The sequence below is a fragment of the Hippocampus comes genome, unplaced genomic scaffold (assembly GCF_001891065.2).
Source record: "Hippocampus comes isolate QL1 unplaced genomic scaffold, H_comes_QL1_v1.1 scaffold36, whole genome shotgun sequence".
Classification (NCBI taxonomy): Eukaryota; Metazoa; Chordata; class Actinopteri; order Syngnathiformes; family Syngnathidae; genus Hippocampus; species Hippocampus comes.
This window is the reverse complement of record NW_017805695.1, coordinates 4,104,534-4,124,926: the sequence shown is the minus strand read 5'-3', so window position 1 is coordinate 4,124,926 and position 20,393 is coordinate 4,104,534. Positions and strand designations below refer to the sequence as shown.

Below are 20,393 nucleotides of genomic sequence, written 5' to 3'. Positions count from 1 at the left end.
ATATATATAGATAGATAGATAGATAGATAGATAGATAGATAGATAGATAGATAGATAGATAGATATAGATATATGATTATTATTATTATTATACTTTAGAGAAGAAAAGGAAGAAAAAAACGTGTTGTCTCTAATGTACAAATATGAATGATACAAAAAGAAAAGTTACTGATTGTCTCACACATTCATGTAGTCAAACTTTTAATTTTGAATAGATTTATGAAGTAGAAAGATAGTCAAAGTAAAAATGAAAGACAATCTGGTTCACAGAGATTCTTCACCGGCATTCAAACAATTAGGTTTGTGTGGTGGGAACCAATGGCAAAACTAACTGACCAGGGAACAGTGACAAGCTTTGTTCAAGCTTTGCTACCGTGGGACCCGATGTCAGTAACAGCGTGGGTCCACATTAGAGGGTGGCAGCTTGGGGGAGTTCTTCAGCCCATTATCTAATACACAGAGACCCTTTATTAATACTGATGATTATGCTGGCTATAAAAGAATTGTGAGTTGAGCTTTAACGTGAACACCAACTACAGTACGGTATACTGAACTATGCCAATGGAATGAGTATGATACCGTGATCCCCTTTTTAAATACTGGCCTACATGTGACAGAATTTCAGTGCTCACACAATATACTGTTCTCATAAAAGTACAACTCTAAAAAGGTCGATTGGTAAAATTGTTTTTTTCATTAATCACGTCCTGAAGTAGTTGAGGTATTATGACCTGTTTGACGGGCTACATAATAGAGGGTTGCGCCAAAATGCTGACTTGACAAGAAAGGCACACTGTGCCCTGATGAATGCGCTTCAAATGATTTAATAAAACAAAGCCTTTCAACAGTTAAAAGCACACTGAATGGATTTCTGTATGGCACGTGCACCAGCATGGATACCTGCAAAAGTAATATTTGCCAACAAAAAATATGGCGATACCCCATGTACTACTCGAGCAAGCAAACACCACGTAACATATACACATATAGTTCTGTATTTTCCACACTATGAGGCGCACCTAAAAGCATTCAAATTTCTCAACAGCCGACAGTGGGCCTTATAATCCGATGCGCCTTATACATAGTGTTACACAGTCTCTTTATATTCCCAATTGAGTTGCTTCCCGGTTAGTGTTCCAATGTCATCTACTGGTGATTATTAGCTGCAACCAATTGTAACGTTAAAGTGTCCTGCCTGACACTAATTGACATGTGCATTTGCCAACACACACTCAAACAACTACTTTGTGAGCTCTGCGCAGCCAATATGAAACGAAAATAATACCAAAAGCATCATTAACTATTGACTAAACGAAGTGTTTGTGATCAGTTCTAACAGGTTGCCAAGAAATAAACCCTGTACTTTTATGGACTTCATGTCGCGCTTCATGCTACATCCTGAGGGAGCTACATAAGGCTCAGTATTCTGATTTCTTGGACGTACTATTTTAAATGTTCTGTAAAGCGCTTTGTTAAAGCTGCAGCGGTTGTGAAGGCTCTATATATATAAAGTTGTATTGTATTCCCTTTAGCGTAGCTCCGTGTAGTGGATGTATAATGCAACTGCAGCCACAATTGTAGCTTCTATTCAATGCGCCTTTTAATACAGTGCGACCTACATATGGAAACAGTTTTAAAGTAGACCATTCATTAAATGTGCACCTTCTACTCAGAAGCGCCTTATAGTGCGGAAAGTGCGATACGTTATTGCTCCTACTATGCTCCCATTATGGCTACTACACTATCTATAAGATAAGAAATCCTTTATTAGTGTCGCAATGGAGACATTCCCAATTCACAGCAGCAAAGTTATGAAAGGAAGAAGTACAAGAACAAAAAAGCTGCTGGAAAGGCAGTCACTCTCGCGGTGCCATCTTGAAGTCAAAATAACAAAATAACACAACGCATAAGACACAGACAGTCGTCCAATCTTAATGACTTTTCCTATTTACCACATCAATTTCCACTATGAACCATCATCTCAAATTTGTTGTTTTAATTATGTGTTCTAATAATTGTAACATATCAAATAAAGCCAAACACATTATTATTCTTGTAATTTGTTTCTTGTATATCCATAAAGCTATGTTTAGATAAATGCATTTCAGTGATTTGACATAATTCAACTGAAAGTAATTCAAAGACTCATGTTGACATTTCATTGAAACAGGATCACAATTTCCCGCATGGTTATCGCACCAGGCCTGTTTGCTATTCAAGAACCCAAGAAACATGTACCGACAGAAACAGGATGAATGATGCAATCACACACACGTGCACTATTAAACCTGTCAATCCGCTGCCAATTTCTTCTGAACCTGTCATGCAGCTAGTGAAGCACATGAGTCCAATGTGCCAGACCAGGGAACAGTTGGCACTCACTTTCTGTTCATTGAGCATACCTGGCCAGGCATCAAGTGCAAATGCTCAGCATGGCAAAGCATGAGCAGAGTGCCCAGAAAGGGAGATGAAGAAAAGAACGATCCACTGATGGTGTCACCCAGAACAAACCATTGTCTCAAAGATCTTAAATGTATTCATCATGCTTCTTATTTCCAGCTGTTTTTCCTTATTTGGTGATGCCATTGTTTGGATTAAGTTTTGGCGTATTTATTTTTATGGATTGATGCTCATCCTTATTCTGACCTTCTCTATTTTGATATGTTTGGGACTAGATTTTCACCAAGTACCGCTACTAGTATTGTTCCGTGAATTTCAGGTGACGAAAAAAAACAATACCATCACTTGCAAATATCAGTACTTGGGAGTGTGGGAGATTCAATGAAGGTCCTCCAACGTGTGTGTCTGTCAGAGGATCATAACGGGAGTAAAGTCGCTCATATTCAGCGAGACACGAGGTGCAAATTCACATGCAGTCGGACATTTTAAAGTCAGACAGGAATAAATCCATCAATGCGCTAAACATCCGTAGCAACTGTTATCTAAACAATGTGGGCTTTCGAACAAAATACAAAACCTGACATATTAAAAAAAAACAAAAAACGATGGAGGTGAAGAAATCACTTAACTATGGCCAGGGCAAGGCAAGTCCCGTCCGAGAGTGCCACTGTCTCTCCTCAACACACATGATTCAGATGATCAGCTCATCAGCAAGCTCTGTCGAAGTTTGATAACGAACTTAAGTAAGTAAGTCCTGGTTATAATAAAAAAAGTAATAGGAGTAATAGCAATGTGTAAGAATTGTTGATAAAAATGTTCAAAATGATTTTTTAGTCTTTTTTTTTTAATGAAAAGAATTCTATTTAATGTCCTTATAGCAGTTTTTTTAATTCTGACAAATAAAACAAATTTGAAGTTGCTTAGCTGTCAGCTATTACCGTATTGCCCCGAATATAAGACGGCCCTGATTATAAGACGACCCCCTCTTTTTCAAGACTCAAGTTTGAAAAAAGACTTTTTGAACACCAAATTAATTTTTATCCAGAAAATAATGACAGTACATCTGAAACAACTGATTATAACAATATATTTGAGAGAAAAAGCCTGTTATTTTGCCTCATTCAAATCTTAATATCTGAACATTTAAATATGTAAACTAAAGTGCAATCACATTCGTAAATGAATGGTCTCTGGTTTTTGAAATGTAAATTACATCATAACTTCTCCTCAGCTGCCGGTTAACCTGGCCGATATTCGACCCACTTTTCTCCAGATTGTCGCTACGTTTCTCCATTTTCTGTAATCTTTTCTATTATTTTCTTCTCTTTTCTTTCTTACCGCTATTTTTTATTTTTTATTTTTCTTCTTCGTGCTACCGCTATTTTTATTTTTATTCTTCGTGACAGTAGATCACTTTGGCCTGGGGAGTCAAGTTCAGCATTCGCGTCAATGATATCTGGCGCCATCTAGCGTCGTGAATGGGTATAATGTCTAGACCCCGAATATAAGACGACCCCGACTTTTTCAGTCTTATTTCAATGCAAAAAAACACCGTCTTATATTCGGGCCAATACGGTACTTCACTGCTTTGTACTCAAGGTTGATTAAAGTTTTTGCTGTGGTGTAGTTTAAGTGGCGGTATCGAGGTACAGATGCAAGTACAGTATCAAAGTGAAAATGTTTGTATCTACTTGCGACCATTACTGAGATGGACCAGCTTACACCCCCATGAAAAGCATGCTGGGTAGAGTCCATTGAGAACCAGAGTTGGACACCCCGGGTTTGGCTCATAATCTCTGCTGTAGTTGATGAAGGCATATGATGTTTCATGATGGGCTTGAGTTGAGGGCGCTGAAGTTCTCCCACAACAAACTAATACAAGCATATCTTTAGCAACTTGTTCATTGCTTTGGGGTACAATATTCCTGGAATAAAAAAAGGCATTTGTGAAATTGTTACACCAAATGGAAGCGTAAAGCTGCCCAACGAGTCTTTTCGGGCTTAAGTTGGGCAGTCATGGATAATTCAGGGGGAACTAAGTGGACCACCCATCCTTAATTGATCTTAAATGGGGAAAAAAAAAATTCATGATACCTTTGTTCATAAAATGTATACTAGGTGCACATGCAGTACATACCCTACCTGTACTATGACTAAAAAACGAACTAACTTAAAAGTACAGCAAAATACATTCTGCTGTATTTCCCCGTTATCGACGCGTGTCACCATCCAACCAGGTCAAGAGGCCGTTCTTGGAGAGCCGTGCACAAGTGAAAGCAATCAATTGCTGACTTCAGGGGGCAGGCATGAGTAGTAGCCCGGTCACCATAGATCTCATCATCAGCCTGAGACTGTGAATCCTCTTGGGACATTACATAAAGTCATATTCGTTGACAAGGTTTGCACACTGTCAGAGCTCCCACACTCTGCGTTAGATTAGACCTTTATATGCCGCCTTATATTATCTATTTTAAGACATTTATTGTAGCAATTGAGGTTAAGTAACCGGGCTATAAGGTGAAAACTACTGGCAATCCCCTTGCAAGTTGGACTTGTAATTCCCACTCTGTCTTCCTTTTCACTTTCTACAGCTCCAGTACCATGACAGCAATAGTGGGACTCAGGGGAGAACAAAACAATAAAGCGAGCTTGATTTAAGTACTTACAGTTTTTCCAGAGATGCCAAGCCATAGAAGGATCCGTTCCTCAGCACAGTGATCTTGTTGTTACTCAGATTTCTGTTCAAGGGCAAACTACGATTAGAAATGAGGTGAGGATAAACAGTGCACAAGTATGATCACGTCACAAAAACTAGAGTTGCATGGAGTCTTGAAAACATATCAAATAAATATCATTTTAGTGTGAATATGTTTGTGAATAAGTTTCAAGCTTGGGATGCAAGGTTTAAGAAATATGTAACTCACGGTAAGACAGCATATTGTATTTTTTTTTGTTGTTGTTGTTAGTTTTGTGTACTGCGGCGGAAGCTCTGCTGGAAAAGTACTATTAGATTTTGAATATTGTAGTGCCATCTCGAAAAAGACGCTATACTAACTCATCTGCATGTTGGAACCAGTGGGGATGCAGTGAGGCAATTGTCACAAACCATTTTCACATATTTTATTCATGCTCAGTACTGTTACATTTTTGGCAGGAGGTCTAGCAGATTTTGCAACAAATACTTCCCAGACAAATTCCATTTACCATAACTTTGTTTCCTTATATTTTGGGGCTTTGCTACCAGGGAATTTTTTCCTCCAATGATAAATACAGTACCTGTTTCAAAATTCTTAGTGTCACCAGTAGGAAAGCCATTGCAAGGGGGTAGTTAAAATTAGAAAGACCTACGAGAGATGAACGGATTGAAATTGCTGACATTTTTAAAACGGAAAAAATTACTCTTGCAGTAAGATTACAACAAAATGTGTTGACATTAGTAAAATGGACGAGGTATATTCCACTGGTTGGACAATCTTTTATCTGATGTTAAGTTGAGAATCAAACACTTTAAAAACCAACTCAAAATTTTGAGCCACATTTTGAGCAAGTGAGAGAAGAACAAGATTTAAGTTTCCAACATCCAGTATCACTGACGCCTATACTGAAAATGGAATCTCCCGATCACAGTGCGCTGTCACTGACAGAAGTATATTTTTACGTAAATCTTACACTGAGAATAGCAAATGCTCCTTTCAAGTTTTCAAATGCAATTCCTGTTTCTGAATGTTTATCTGGAAAAGCTCATGAGTTCGTCCTTGGGTCATCCCACCATTAAGTTCCTGAAAGGTTCTTCATGAAAGAACTTTGAGAGTGCAAATTATTGCGTTTCTAAGAATGTCCAACTCTTGAAAAGAAGGTTACCACAACTTGTTACCTCATCTATTTGGGACGCTTCTATACATTCTTTGGGGAAAGTACCAATCCTCCCTTGAGTGATAACACTTGACTTGGCCTGTAAAGCGGGGCTGCAGACAGGACGCCTTCGCACAGCATAAGCACCAGGACAGACTCAAGCTTGTGTCAGCTGAATCACATCTGCATGCAACACACCATTTACATGTGGGACTGCCTCAAAATTTTACTTTTCATAAGACGATAATATTTTGGGGGGTGTCAAATGGAATGTATTTAAAAAGTAAGCTTCTCAAAGAGAAACATTCTGTCATTTGAAATGTGTACCGCATGTATTTAACGTGACAATAATGTTTACTGTATGCGCAAAAAGGGAATGATCGGACATTATGATCAGTAGGTTCGGATCATTCGTGTGCAGCAAGATGTTTGGTCGACTAATTGACTTTGCTGTTGTCTGCTAGTCGTGTGTGTTATTTTAGATTGCATTTGAATTTCAAATCGAGAGGAACTTTACATGTTACAACTTACACCACAGAATAGAGAAAGTTACTGGATGATTGCTGTGATTCGTGCAGATGTAATCAAGTCATTATTATGGATAGGCTCAATTAAAAAAAACACGAAATATTGATGAATATTTTAAGAGCTTCATGAGTTCTGAGTTGAGCATTCCACTGTTGTGATGACGATAACAGCTAAAAAAGGATTGATGGTTTCTGTAACTTTTATTAGGGTTTTTTTTCTTACCTTAAATGATAAAAGATACAAGTGTGAAATTCCTACTCAATTCACAACACCAAGCTGGGTGAAGTGGAAAGGAGTCAAAAGTCAGAAAGCAACAGTTTATACGTTTTAATTATTGTTGATCTAGACATCAATGTTCTACTGGGGGCGAGTTACTTGAGTTTTATTTTCACACCACGCTCTCTGACTTAAGACATTTTAAGCCAATAAATGCTGATTCGGTGAGGTTCCCAATATTTTTTTACATCTATTGAAAAATTTTGGCGCATGACAGCTCGTCGACGACAACTTTTCAACGCATGACGGCCGCAACACTCATACATATAAACACCCTACTCCTCCCTCGGTTATTTTTGGGCAGGTGACGACCGCCGTCAATGCATATTCACAAGCTAAATTTTGTTCCCAGCACGTCCCTGTTTGAGAGTCACATATGAATGTTGTGAGATCATGAGATAGATTGTTCTGTCACTGGGTTTCGTTCTTCCTGTTCCCCGGAAAACCTACACCTCCCCTTTTGGACATCCCTCACAGGGACAGGCAGCCTCTGTTTGAGCAAACTCAAGCGTGTCATGCATTGTGTATGTTTTTGTGTGTATCGGTTTGCCGGCCCCTACGTGCCTAACTCGGGCATCTGCCTAATGTCCAGGAAATGAGTGGAATAACATAACTGATCATTATGTCAACAAACCCACTTCTGAGTATCTGTCCAACTCATTATTTACATTGTCAATTATGTTCTCTGTACATAAACTGCAAAGAATTCAGGATTACAGGATTCCGTGGACTGCCGCGAATAGGGATGAGAATAAGGAATAATCATGAGTATTCAAGCACAAGTTATACTTACCGCAAACAACAAAGACACGCTACTCAATGTTACAAGTGTCTCATTTTAATATGTGCATTTTACTGTGACTATTGTCCATTAATTTCTGATGCTGTATTTTCAGCTCAGGATCACGGTCATGGCCATACAGTATGTGGACTACACCCTGGACTGGTCGCCAGTTCATCACAGAGCAAAGAGCAGAAGCTGTATGACAGTCAGCTCTGTGAACCATTACACATAACCCATGTTTTACTATGGTGTCAGTGAGGATTTAGTTTTTGCTTCACTGCTAATGGAATAAAGTAGATGCACTATTCGGACACTGTGATAAAAACAGCCATTGTACTGTACATGCAGTGGTTAAATGGCAAGCATGTCAACAACAATCCCTTCCATGACACTGGTCAACTCATTCGACTCCATCCTTACACTAACCAAAAGTTGGTGCACAGACGGATCCACAATTATTACTGACTGAAAGTGTGGTGAGAGTTTTTCAACTTTATTTCGGTACAATTTAATTTTTATGATCAATACATTTTCATCATATCATTATTTTAGTAGTCCAGTGGTTAGCGCGTCATCCTCACAGTGCAGAGGTGCAGGGTTCGATTCCATCTCCGGCCTCCCTGTGTGGTGTTTGCCCGGTCTCCCCAGGCCTGTGTGGGTTCTCTCCAGGTACTCCGGTTTCCTCCCACTGACATGGTTCTGTTTGTGACCAACAGGTGGCACTGTAGGGCTCTGCCTACAGCTGCACACCTGTTGGTCATTGTGTCGTTAGTTGTCACTTTAAAAGACTTGATGCCTGACCACTGAGTGTCGGGTCATTGTTGCTGTCGCTGTTTCTGTTGCTGACTCTGTTTCTGTTAGTGTTTTGCTTCTGCCATCGGTTTTTGTTTGTTACTTTGGATACTTGTTGTTTCCAGGATTTTGTTTGTTACTTTGGATTCTTGTTGTTTCCAGGAATTTGTTTGTTCTGGATTTAGTTTTCTCAGCATTTTGTTCATACAATTTGCCAAGTTCACCTTGCTCCTCCCTCCTGCCTGCTTTTTGGGGTTCTTCACTACATGACACCCACATTCCAAAAACATGCATGGCAGGCTGATTGAACACTCTCAATTGTCCCTAGGTGTGAGTGCGAATGTGGATGAAAGCAGGCTGATTGAACACTCGCAATTGTCCCTAGGTGTGAGTGCGAGTGTGGATGAATGTTCATCTCTATGTGCCCTGCGATTGGCTGGAAACTGGTTCAGGGTGTCCTCCGCCTACTGCCCGAAGACGGCTGGGATTGGCTCCACCACCCCCCGCAACCCTTGTGAGGATAAAGCGGCTCGGAAAATGAATGAATGAATGAATGATTTTAGTAGTTTATTTTATTTTTACGTTTAATGAACTGTTCTGCCAACTGCATTGCTTTAAATTAAAGTTGGTAATTTTATTTAATTTTTATTTGTAAAAATTTCATCTGTGCTGCATGTTACACATACAGCACATTTGACAATAGAGTTGTACTTGATACTTGATAATTATAATGGTACATAGCAGAGAGCGCCTGGATTTTTTTTTTCCATGTAAAATAGGTGCCTTGGCTAAATAAAGTTTGGGAAATATTGCTTTTAGGACATAAGCATGCTAATGTAGGTTAACTGCAGCAACAATTAATGTTTATGTTAAGGTCTGTCAAGCCTTCAAAACAGGAATTTTATGGAGACAATTGAAATCTATGACAGTTCTTGTCAGAGGTGGCTGGTTGTTGCGATGTTGGCAAAAAGTCGGACACAAATGCAGGGGGTCGGGGGGGGGGGGCAAGGCAGGATGAACTCAAAACAAAATGTTTATTTTCCAAAAATGAAACAGAAATGCATGTGGATTCAAAAATAGCAAATTAATAAAATTCCAAAACAATCACACAAAACTAGCTAGCGCATGGAGACGTGACATCAACGGAAACTACCAACAAAAGCAATGATCCGACAAAGACTAAAAGGAAACAGGGAACGGAACACAAGCAAATAGACGAGACAAAAAGGAACATCTGGACAAAACACATAGGCTAGGATGGAGGTGTTTAGGTAACACAAAGAGCCAGGATGATCAAAACGGCGGTAAACCAAACTTATCAAGGAAAACACAAAAAGTCACACGGGGAAACAAGACATAACATGACACCAAATGTTCTCCAAACAGCAAAAACACAATTGTGACGATTCTTAATTTAAACAGGAGCTCAGACTTCCAATTTGTCCTTGCAACAGCCAGGTGTCACACTGTGTGGTCGGACTGAAATGTAGCTAATCTAGACGAGATCCCTGGCGGCCATGCACCAGAGACACCCAGCTGTATTATTTCACGAGAGCAAAAAAAAACAAAAACAAAATAGCAACCCGCACTATCCACACCACCAATCATAAGGACCAAGTAGAGGAGAGATCACAATGTTAACTATTACAAACATTTGGATCCGCTGGCCTCAAGGTTTTGAGACACTTTTCTTCAACCGGCCAAATGCTGTGTTGTTCTAGAAGATAGAGTTAAAAGGCACAGCCAATGAAAACAACATATTTTATATCAACCAACACTGAACTTCGATGGGAAACTGACACTGCTTCAGGGGTTACCTATGAGAATATGTTGCCAGACTCTCACAGCCTCTATATGATAGTGAGGCCCATCTGCCTGGGATGCGACCATCGAAACTGAGAAGGAAATTCCCAAGTTGTTTATTCAAGTGGTGGAGAATGAGGCGAAGGGGAATTTAGCAGAACAAGGTGACTTCTTTTGGACTGATTAATCTCATTCTGCATTGCTTCAATAATAAGTATTCCCCTCTGACTTTGAACGTTATCTACCTCTATCGCACTGAGCTGCAACCAAATGTTCCCCAAACGGTCGCCAGAAGTTCACCAACAGTTTTCGTGGTTTTTTTTTTCCTTGTCGCAAGAAAATTTTGAGGATGTTCAAAATTCCCTTGCGACAAGAAAAGTACAGGCGAACGTCTGCCGACCATTTGGTAAACAACAGCCATCTTCAACGATTGCTGACAAGAACGCAACATTCGCTACCTTCCAAAAGACTCAACAACTGGTTGCACTCAGCCTGATAGAGCCTTAAATGTAATCCTCACAGGCAAAACCAAAGCTTGACATTCATGTTAAAATAATTTGTCTTGTCATTTGTCTCAATCGCTGTCATTAAAAACGGATGGGTTCAAACAAAAAATTTAACTTTGCAACTGTGTTGAGGAGGTTCTACTTGATCTACCTTTATTCCAACAATTGACTTTTCAAGGTTACATTTTGCACAGTGACATCAGAAAAAAATGCACGCTCAGTTACCACCATACTAAAGTTTTTCATTTTGACTGGTTTATGTTTATGATCTAAAGATGTTTTTCATACGAATAATATTTCTTTCTTTCTACAATTATTAATAGGCTACTAGGCAGAGCTTCCGTTGGTACGGGAACCTCTTGCACAGCAAATATAAGCGAAATGCTGTCACTATTTCAATACTTCGGAGGGCGAATGTATTAAAACACAGATCACAATGCAAAAAGAATCTCCCTCCCTGTGTGTCAATCATCAGTACATTAGAATTATTTTACTGTAGCTCAATATCTAAAATACTGTACAAAGATGCTCTAAAACAAGGAAACAGCAGATGGGGAGCCACTTGAATGTAAATTATTCACACCCACTGAGCATGGTTGTTTAAAGTGCACTCCATAGAGCACAATTATTGTTTGTGCTCAGCCAAGTCTGCCTATTGAAGGTACAGTATATCAAGAGACAAACTCCTATGCCGCATAATTTTCTGTACAGATGGATGTTATTGTGTGGTTTTTACCCTTCGAGAAGATTTATATGCAAGAGCAATGCAGTAATGTAGGATCTACTTTTGTAATGCAGCTGGGTTTTTTTTTTTTTTTAAATAGAGTCAACAAAAGTCTGATTTCCTGGTGGCATTTTTACATTTTTCATGATTTTATTTTATTTTCCATGCAACACTGATTTTCAGTTGGATCAGTGTTGTGATGATCCAATTAGCCTGGCTTTGCACCATAGTGTCCTCCATTTTCATTCATTACTCTACTGATGGGTCAATTGGCCAAGCTGACCTGGGCATTTTTTTTTCCCTGGAGAATTAACAAAAACATTATTTATTTATTTATTGTAAAGAGTTTTGAAAAAATAGAATGATGTCAGATTGAAGATTTTGATTGAATTCGGAAAAACTACAACAAGAAATAATTGAGTCCTCACAAACATTTGCATGTTGCAATAAATTATACTTCCAAACATTCATGGCGCTCTGCAGAACAATATGACAGAAAATAATCCTCTAAAGTCAAAAGCCCCTGGATGTTGATGAAAGTAATTTTTCTGGGAATTTTGAAATGTTGCTAATACAACACCGCCACTTAATCCCTGTTTCGAGCGGGTAATGTATTTGGTCGGCTGCTAGTTACCCGTTAGTACCGACCTAAGTTGGTATAGCTCTCACAGGGGTCTGCATGGGGGCTCCCAGACCCCTTTAAGAGTGAAGAACCCAGTATATGCCCATCTTGTTACTTGCATGGGGTGACTCCAGGTCACTTGCTCGTTAGACGTGAGGCATATTTTATTTAGCAACTCATCATCGATTTTATTTCTGGTTCATTTGCCGGCAAGATACGTCAAGAGAGAGGTGAGTTAGAATGAGTTTTCATGAGAAAAGATGCAACTGCACACTGTCCTGCCCTTTTGGTTATTTTCGAAAGAAGACAGCCGAAAAACACATAACTAAACCATAACTGTAAATGTCATCCCGCAGCCTCTGAATACAGGTGAGAACAACATTCAAGGGTTACATTATTCATCAAATACAACACCGCCCACCCTAGCGAGAGGATGCTCGCTATAGCTGGCGACATCCTCAGATCAAAGAGGGTTGCCCTAGCCAGCGCCAACTTCCAAAAGCCGGTGTTCCTCAAGGGGAACATCACCTTGTTAGGATACCCCGGCTACAAGAGGCAGTTTGAGGAGAACCAGGGTGAGGAACAATATCATAATATTGCACCAACAATGAGTTTTCAATTACGCAAAAAAAGAAAAGATTCAACTGAGAAAATTTCGACTGCAAAAAATGCGTAGAGCTCAGTTTCCATAATCTCTTTGAGTGCACACCTCTTAGTCCACAGTTTTCATCATGGAAGTCAGATACAATGAGTTACACCTGACAATCTATTTACAGAAGCCATACGATCTTAAATGGGCCTTGGGCTCAACTATTCTAACATTTTCCTGAACAATTTCTGTCCCGAGGATCCCAGCATTCTGATACTCATGCTTCATGTCTCCAATGACGCTTTGTCTGCTGCTCCTGATCCGGCTTTCCATCTTTACTCAATCCGACCATCTCTTGCAAAACCTGTTGTTTTTCTTCCTGTGGACAAGCTGTGTTCCCTCGCATTAGGTCCACAAGGCAAGCTGTCAGCTCCAACAGCATAAGCGATGATGAAACAAAACTTGGGGCAATTCTCCACTCTAACCATTGCAGCCTTTCCTTACCATCTGTTTATTCTCGGGCGTTCAATTCACTGACCACAAAAATGTTTGTGATATAGTCTGGATGAAAATATATTCTTTTTAATAATAGACCAAAAAAATCTAATCAGACGGTATACATTTGCCAAGTAATTATAACTAGGTAATGTAAAATTGCATCGGACAGCCAGTGATGGGACACATAGGCCCTTAGTTCTTATATAATGTGGGAGGGACTCCTGCAGGACACCCAAATGTGTACTTGGGTGCCATACCCAAAATGTCAGGCAAACTGTTGAATTCGAAACCTCCACAATGAAGTACTACATAATTCTCAGTCTTTTTCAGTGATTACCTTCAAAAATATATACCGTATTTTCCGCACTAAAAGGCGCACTGGATTATTAGGCACACCTTCAATGAATGGGCTATTTTTAAAATGTTTTCATATATTGCACGCACTGGACTATAAGGCGCAATCTACAATGCATCCACTAGATGGAGCTACAGCCCTTCACTTGATTCAAGAGGCGTTCATGACCGCCTCCAAAAAACGTAAATTAACGATTACTTCAACGAAACTACGAAAATTGAAAATACAGTAATCAAAATAGAAAATCACAAAATAAATTCTATAGCCCCCGACAGAATTTATTTTGGCATTTCCTTGAGCCTAGCTGCAACAGAACGATCAGACGTCAGTAAATTGTAGGAGACTGGACTGTCTCAGAAGTGTTTGTTATTTATTACATTGTTGTGTACTGTATTCACAAACGAAGAAATCACAAAATAAATTCTGTAGGGGGGGCTATAGAATTTATTTTGTAATTTCCTCGCTTGATTTTCTGTTTTGATGCATTATTTTCCATTTTTGTAGTTTCAACGAAGGAATCGTTAATTTACGTTTTTCAGAGGCGGTCATGAACGCCTCTCGAGTCGAAGGAAGAAAAGAAGACACGGAGACGGACAGACGTAACTGTATTTGTTGAGACTGTGAAAAACATTCATAAAGTGTGCGTTTTAAAAAAACAACACCACAGCTCTCCTTTTTTCGGAGCTGCAACAAAAAACGTATTTAATAAAGCAGCGACACAGTTCACTGAACCAACAGCAAGTTATAACATTGTAAGCATGTCTCCAGGAAGGAGCCATCTTGGGGTCGACATATTACCGTAATGACCATACACAAGGCGCACCGGATTTTAAGGCGCGCCGTGAGCTTTAAGAAAATTGAAGACTTTTCGGTGCACCTTATAGTGCGGAAAATACGGTATTGTATTTAGAAGCAAATCTCTGCATTCACTATAAAAGGTCTCTACAACAGTATGTCTGCCTCTACAAGGGAGAGCCATTGGCTATATTTACTTGATTTAAGGATCAAGGGATTGATTTGTTGATTCTATTTTTTGTTTTTCACCCAAGCGCCACTTGGCCTGAAATACTTTGACATCAATCAATAATAAGATCCACGCCATCGACCGAAATATTGAAAAAAATGATTAATATGCTCACTCTGAGATGGTATTTATTGATTTCTTCTTTTTTGCATCCCTTGCTGCAACCAAGGCTACTTTAGTAAATAAACACTAACGAAATAACTACAACTAAAATTGAAAAAATAATTCTAATATAATAAAAATTAAAATGCTTTAAAAAAACAAAAAGTAAATGAAACTACATTCTATTTTTGTTTAATTTTTACGATACAACATATGGTACACAATGACAACTCATTGAAAAAAAATTAAAGCTAATACTAAAACGAAGTGTTTTTGAAAAATCTAAAACTCCTAAAAACTAACAGAGCGGCCCTGAAAACGAATTAAAACTATCTACATTTTAAAAAAACATAACTCAAAATGAAATAAAAACTGCCTAGAATTAATTCCTGTAATAAACAAACTGTAATAATCCTGGCTGCCCCACACAGCCGTAGCTGGTGACTGCCTTCTCGATGGAATTGAAAATGCAATATTGCAAGTCTCACATCACCAATATTTCTACAGAAAATAAGAAAAAGCAACTGTAAACAAAAGTGGCAGCGGTTGCACCACTTGAACGTAATGTTGCATTTGAGTGGTCGCTGAGGAAATGTTTTGACAAGCAGTTCATTGTCCATGTGGGTTGTAATAACAGAGGAATATGACAAGAGAACATTTGGGGAAACATTTGTGAGATTTGTAGAGCTGACTATGGTTGACATTGGTATGTGCACACTTCCCTGTATATATGTGTTTATTTGCACAGCACATCTAAACAAAAGAGTGAGCGGGGAGGCCACTTCAGCCTGACAAAGGTCACATTTCCTAGCGCAGGAAAACTGCTTCCTGGCCCTCCAGAGCAGCTCACCGAGGAATAAGGCTGAATCATGTTGCAACTTGACAGGGTTCCTATACAAATGAGATTTCATAATTTCCAAACTTTTTCCAGACTGTAATTTTCAGACTTGACTGTAAAAAAATTCAAACAAACTACAGAGGGCAGGTGCCTCTGCATCAAGTCTCGAGAATGGATCGGAATTGGGACTAACGTTCACAGAATGTCCTGGAATTGTTTGCATTTTACATTTCCGGTGCCTTGTCCGCTGAAGAAGTTGCTGACACCAACGAAGATGAAGTGCATATACTGTATGCGCGTGACGTGCAGGTGCACCCGGCGCAGATCACGAGTGTGGCTTAACTTTGTTGAAGAGTCGCCTCAGTGCAACAAAAGATGATTTTGTGTCAAGGCGACAGCATGACGTGTATAACTTTATAACAGAGTGCCACGTCTGACGAGCCTGGTGCTCCCTCCTACTGCAAGCCTCAGCCTCCATGGCGCCGAACTTCAGTGTAATTATAATTATATTATAATCGGGTGAGTTAAACAACAACATTAACAACAACTAAACTGTGGGTCAACTCAAAAGCACATAGCCAGCTAACATGAGCATATGTAAAGTATTTTCTATAGGACGCAAGCGTGGGTTGTCGCCTGCACGATGTGTCTAACACATAATGTAGCTGCTGCTAATCTGAACTAGGTTACCAATCTCATAAGGCCTTTCTGGTACTTCCGGGCACCCGTGTTTTGAAGCGGTTTTACTTCAGAGAATCCCTACCAACTGTCAACGTTTTGGGGATTTTTTTTTGTGATTGTAAGCGTTGTGGTTGCGTTAATTCATCAAGACGTCAAGAAGAGGAGAGAGGACAGTACATCAAGCTATCACTGCTGTGTGCCAGTCCATCCAGGTTCATGGTCTAACCACGCTTTGATGAGCAATGGAGGCAGTGGCTTGTTAATATTTGCAGGGATAAATTTGTAGTTACAGCATCAAAGACTGTTCCCGGCATTTTTCTTCCTGCTGATGTTGTAATGCGGCCGTCAACCCTACAAGGGCCGTCATTCTGACAGTTCTCAAACTTTATTGTGTTGTTACTCTGTTCACAAAGATTAATGATGTTGCCGGCCTTTTAACTTTCCTTGTGTTTGTATGTATATTATTCCCATGCCACCATTTTACTGTATTGAAAAACACAATAATAATTAGGAGTCATTTTTCCTATGCTGGGTTGTCATAGTAACCACTTTGCAGTGGTGACATTGATTTAAAAAAAAATAAAAACACACCATGGTCAATTAAAAAAAAAAAGTTATACAGTTGAGGAAGCATTACATAGGTTTCAAAATATTGACGAGGCTGAGTCTAAGGATGATTGAGATGCCGAGTCCGAGCAAGAGCAGACTCTTCCCAGTGAACAACGGCCGCACTGCAACACGCTTCAAGGTATTATTAGCTTAGAGTAAAATATTGACTATTTGATGTGACAACGGGGGGCAATAAACTCTGTCTGAAGTTACACCACATAAACTGCACCCGTGTGACACAGAGGGGGACGGACAATACTGACCAAGTTTGGTGATGATGGACAGTTTAAACCAGGAGATGAGAATCATCTTGCAGAGTGGGAGGGAAGAGGGGCACACACAGAACGAGCGACGGACACATGCAGCCGCTGCTGCTTCAACAGCACACACGCAAGAAATAAACTTCTGTGTAAGCTGTCATGTATGGACAATACACATATTGTCTTTTATAACATTACGTGACCATATTTATAATTTCAAAATTACCAGTGGATAAAATAACACAACTTGTTGAAGAATATCGTCGGGAATATACCCAGCACATTGTCATGTAATGCATCATTGCATAACTTTCGTCATGTGCGGGACTGAGTGTTTTTTGTTTTGTTTTGTTTTTTCCAAGCCACACAACACATCCATCCACATTCTGAACCGTTTAACCTTACAACGGTCATGCATGGACAAACTGATGCATAACAACACAGGCGTTGATGCAGTTACCACACGCACGGACGCAACACAATTCATACGCAACAAACACTTCTGTTGTAGCATATAATTATTTTTCATTAAAGCACAGTTGCAGCACATTGTGAATTTTACTATTTTTAATTTGTTGCTGATTTGTAAATGTTGATGGCTGTCAGTTCTAAAAAATAAAAAACTCGGCTTTCCACATCCTTTTCAATCTATATTTTATTTTTTTATTTTACAAAATGCAAAGTTTTTACTGAACCCATAGTTATGTTTTTGGTTAGATTACATTTGGTTTTGTTCCCATTGCCCTTTTTGTCTCCACCTGTTCTTGTCATCCGTGTCTCTTGTGTTTAACCAATCAGCTCCCTCAATGTGACCCCTTTGTGTCTTTTCCAGGTGTTTCTTATTGTCTCGTCACTTTGCTTGTATTTAGTTCCCTGGGTTCTGCCAGTCTTTGATGGATCATTGTGAGTGTCTGTGTTCCTGTCATGTTTTGTTTCTATCCTCGGTTTTTGCTTCTTTGTTTCCTTGTTGTTTTGAGGGCTTTGTTTGAGTACTTCAGTTAGTTTTTTCCAGTGTGCTTGTGTTTGTATTTTTGTTAAATACATCTTGGTCAGTCCTCCCTGCCTCTCTGCTTTGTGGGGTCCTCCAACTACCATCAGCTCCATCACCATAAATATTGAAAATGTTACCTGGGGGGTCAGACTGTATATGCCTATACCTTGGATAATTAATGATGGCAGAATGTCCCTGATTGTCTGCAGTCATGTCTTATTTCGCAAATCAATGACATCCATGATCGAACACCAAATTATGACATTTAAGCCGATCACCAATTTCGCAGAAAATGTACAATATCTGCTGATCCGAATCAGCCAATCAGCTCTCTGTAGTCTACTTTCCATACTTGCTATTCAAAATTTGTTCATCTACCAATTAAGTTACTTCCACATCCCCAAACATATATTTCCCAGCATTAGTTACGTTTTGCTTCCTTTATTTGTAAAGATGCACCACTTTAAAAATCCAATTTCCTCAGTACCTGGAAGCTGCAAAAAGCAACACATTGACAAATGCAAATACAGAACACAACCCTTAACCATTCCCTACTTAGAGGAAGAAAAGCCCCTTCTGACTGCACACAAGAAAACTCCAAACTAAATAAATTACAGTAAGCAAAATGGTAGTATTAATCAACTGAACTCGCAGTGCAGACTGAGTGCTTGGCTTTAATTTGTCAATGGCCATTTTCATATGTACGGTACTTTCACACTCTGAATGCACTCCTCAAATCTCCAAGAAATGAAACTGTCTATTACTGGAGCAATCAGTCAGTAGTTCGGCAGTGAGTCAGTGCACCTGCAGCAGGGCAAGGAACATTATCAACCCCCCACCCCAAGCGTAAGAAGTGCTATTTCATCAACGGGAGAGCACGCAGGACTATTAAGGAAGTGTTCTCAGAGTTGCAATCAAAAGGCAACATCCAAATTTGAATAACTTTCAGAATGATGCAGAAAATATGGTATTAGCTGACAAAGGCGACTGGGAGTTTGCTGCTATGGGGGCGCCTGCCATTTTGTTTGCTGATTTTATAATAAAATCGCTGAATTACAAAGTTCAAAGATAATGAAAATTGCTATCAGCCTTGTAGTAGCGTGTGGAGAAAAGAACAATGATGTACAGTATGCATTTATTTGAAAAAAAAAATGAAATAAGCACAGTTAAAAATAATTTCTATTTGCAATTTGTTTATTTTTCCTATAAAAGTGTATCGCTGTAACTTTAAGGCTTTATACTGTGGCAGGGTATCAAACGGAATGAAATTGATCACGTACCGTTGACGTACCATTTTTAACTCCTTTGTTTCTAGTTTCTATTCCACAAAGTGTCGTAACGTCGCAACCCTCACTCACTACTGCTGAGTTGCATAGGTTTCACATTACTTACAGTGAGAAGGTTCTGTTAGGTAAAAAGCTTGGGTGTAGTGTCTCCATCAGGTCCACATCATCACACACAACTTTGACTCGGACGTGCTGCCTGCTGAGGTCTTTGGACCTCTCGGCCAAACACTGACAGCTGTCCACGATCAGGTCCGGACAGTTTCTGTTGGCATCGGTGGACCCCCACAGCCCGACCATGGCGCATAGTAAAGTCAAAATCCTCATGATGGACTGTGCTTGTTCTCACGCTCATCCGCGTCAAGTGATGTCCTCCCAGCTTGTAGTCCAGGTCCAAACCATTTCACATGGGCTCGGTTTCAAGTCCAGCCTGTGAAGCCGCACTCACGCCGTCATATCCACAAGCAGCAAATTACTGGCGCAGCTTTTTTTTGGTCAAGCGTAAATCTATGGGTGACTTGCGTTCCATTCTTCCCATTCAACTTCTAATGTTCTTTTCTGCCGTGCCATCGAACGACGCGCTCCAAAAGTCGAGACAAACTTTGCTGCACATCAACCCTCACAGTTTAATGACACATTTTAAGTCAACAAAGCCTCTCTAATTATTCTCTAAATAGTTTTGTCAGAGCTGCGACCGGCCGCTGTCACCAGCCTTGGACTTGTTGCCTTTCGCGTGCACAAAGTCCCTCCCAGCGAGCCTCCTGGGCTTCCGCGTGGGTTCTGAACTTTTCCGAATCCAGAAGTCACATGACATGTCATCTGTCGTCAATACATAACAGGGTGGATGCACTGTTTACATTTATTTTAACACTCACA

The 20,393-nt window shown here is 39.7% G+C and overlaps 1 protein-coding gene across 1 annotated transcript in view; it reads right to left on the bottom strand.

The window, feature by feature from the left end:
* adgra1b (adhesion G protein-coupled receptor A1b) overlaps positions 1 to 20,257 on the bottom strand; it is a 141,534-nt gene extending 121,277 nt beyond the window's left edge. The window contains exons 1-2 of the mRNA XM_019882181.1: positions 19,627 to 20,257; positions 5,067 to 5,138 (exon numbers count right to left, since the gene is read on the bottom strand). Of these exons, the coding sequence (XP_019737740.1) occupies positions 5,067 to 5,138; positions 19,627 to 19,844 (290 nt within the window). The 5' untranslated portion in view covers positions 19,845 to 20,257. The remainder of the gene's footprint in view (positions 1 to 5,066; positions 5,139 to 19,626) is intronic.
* Between the last annotated feature and the right edge of the window lie 136 nt (positions 20,258 to 20,393).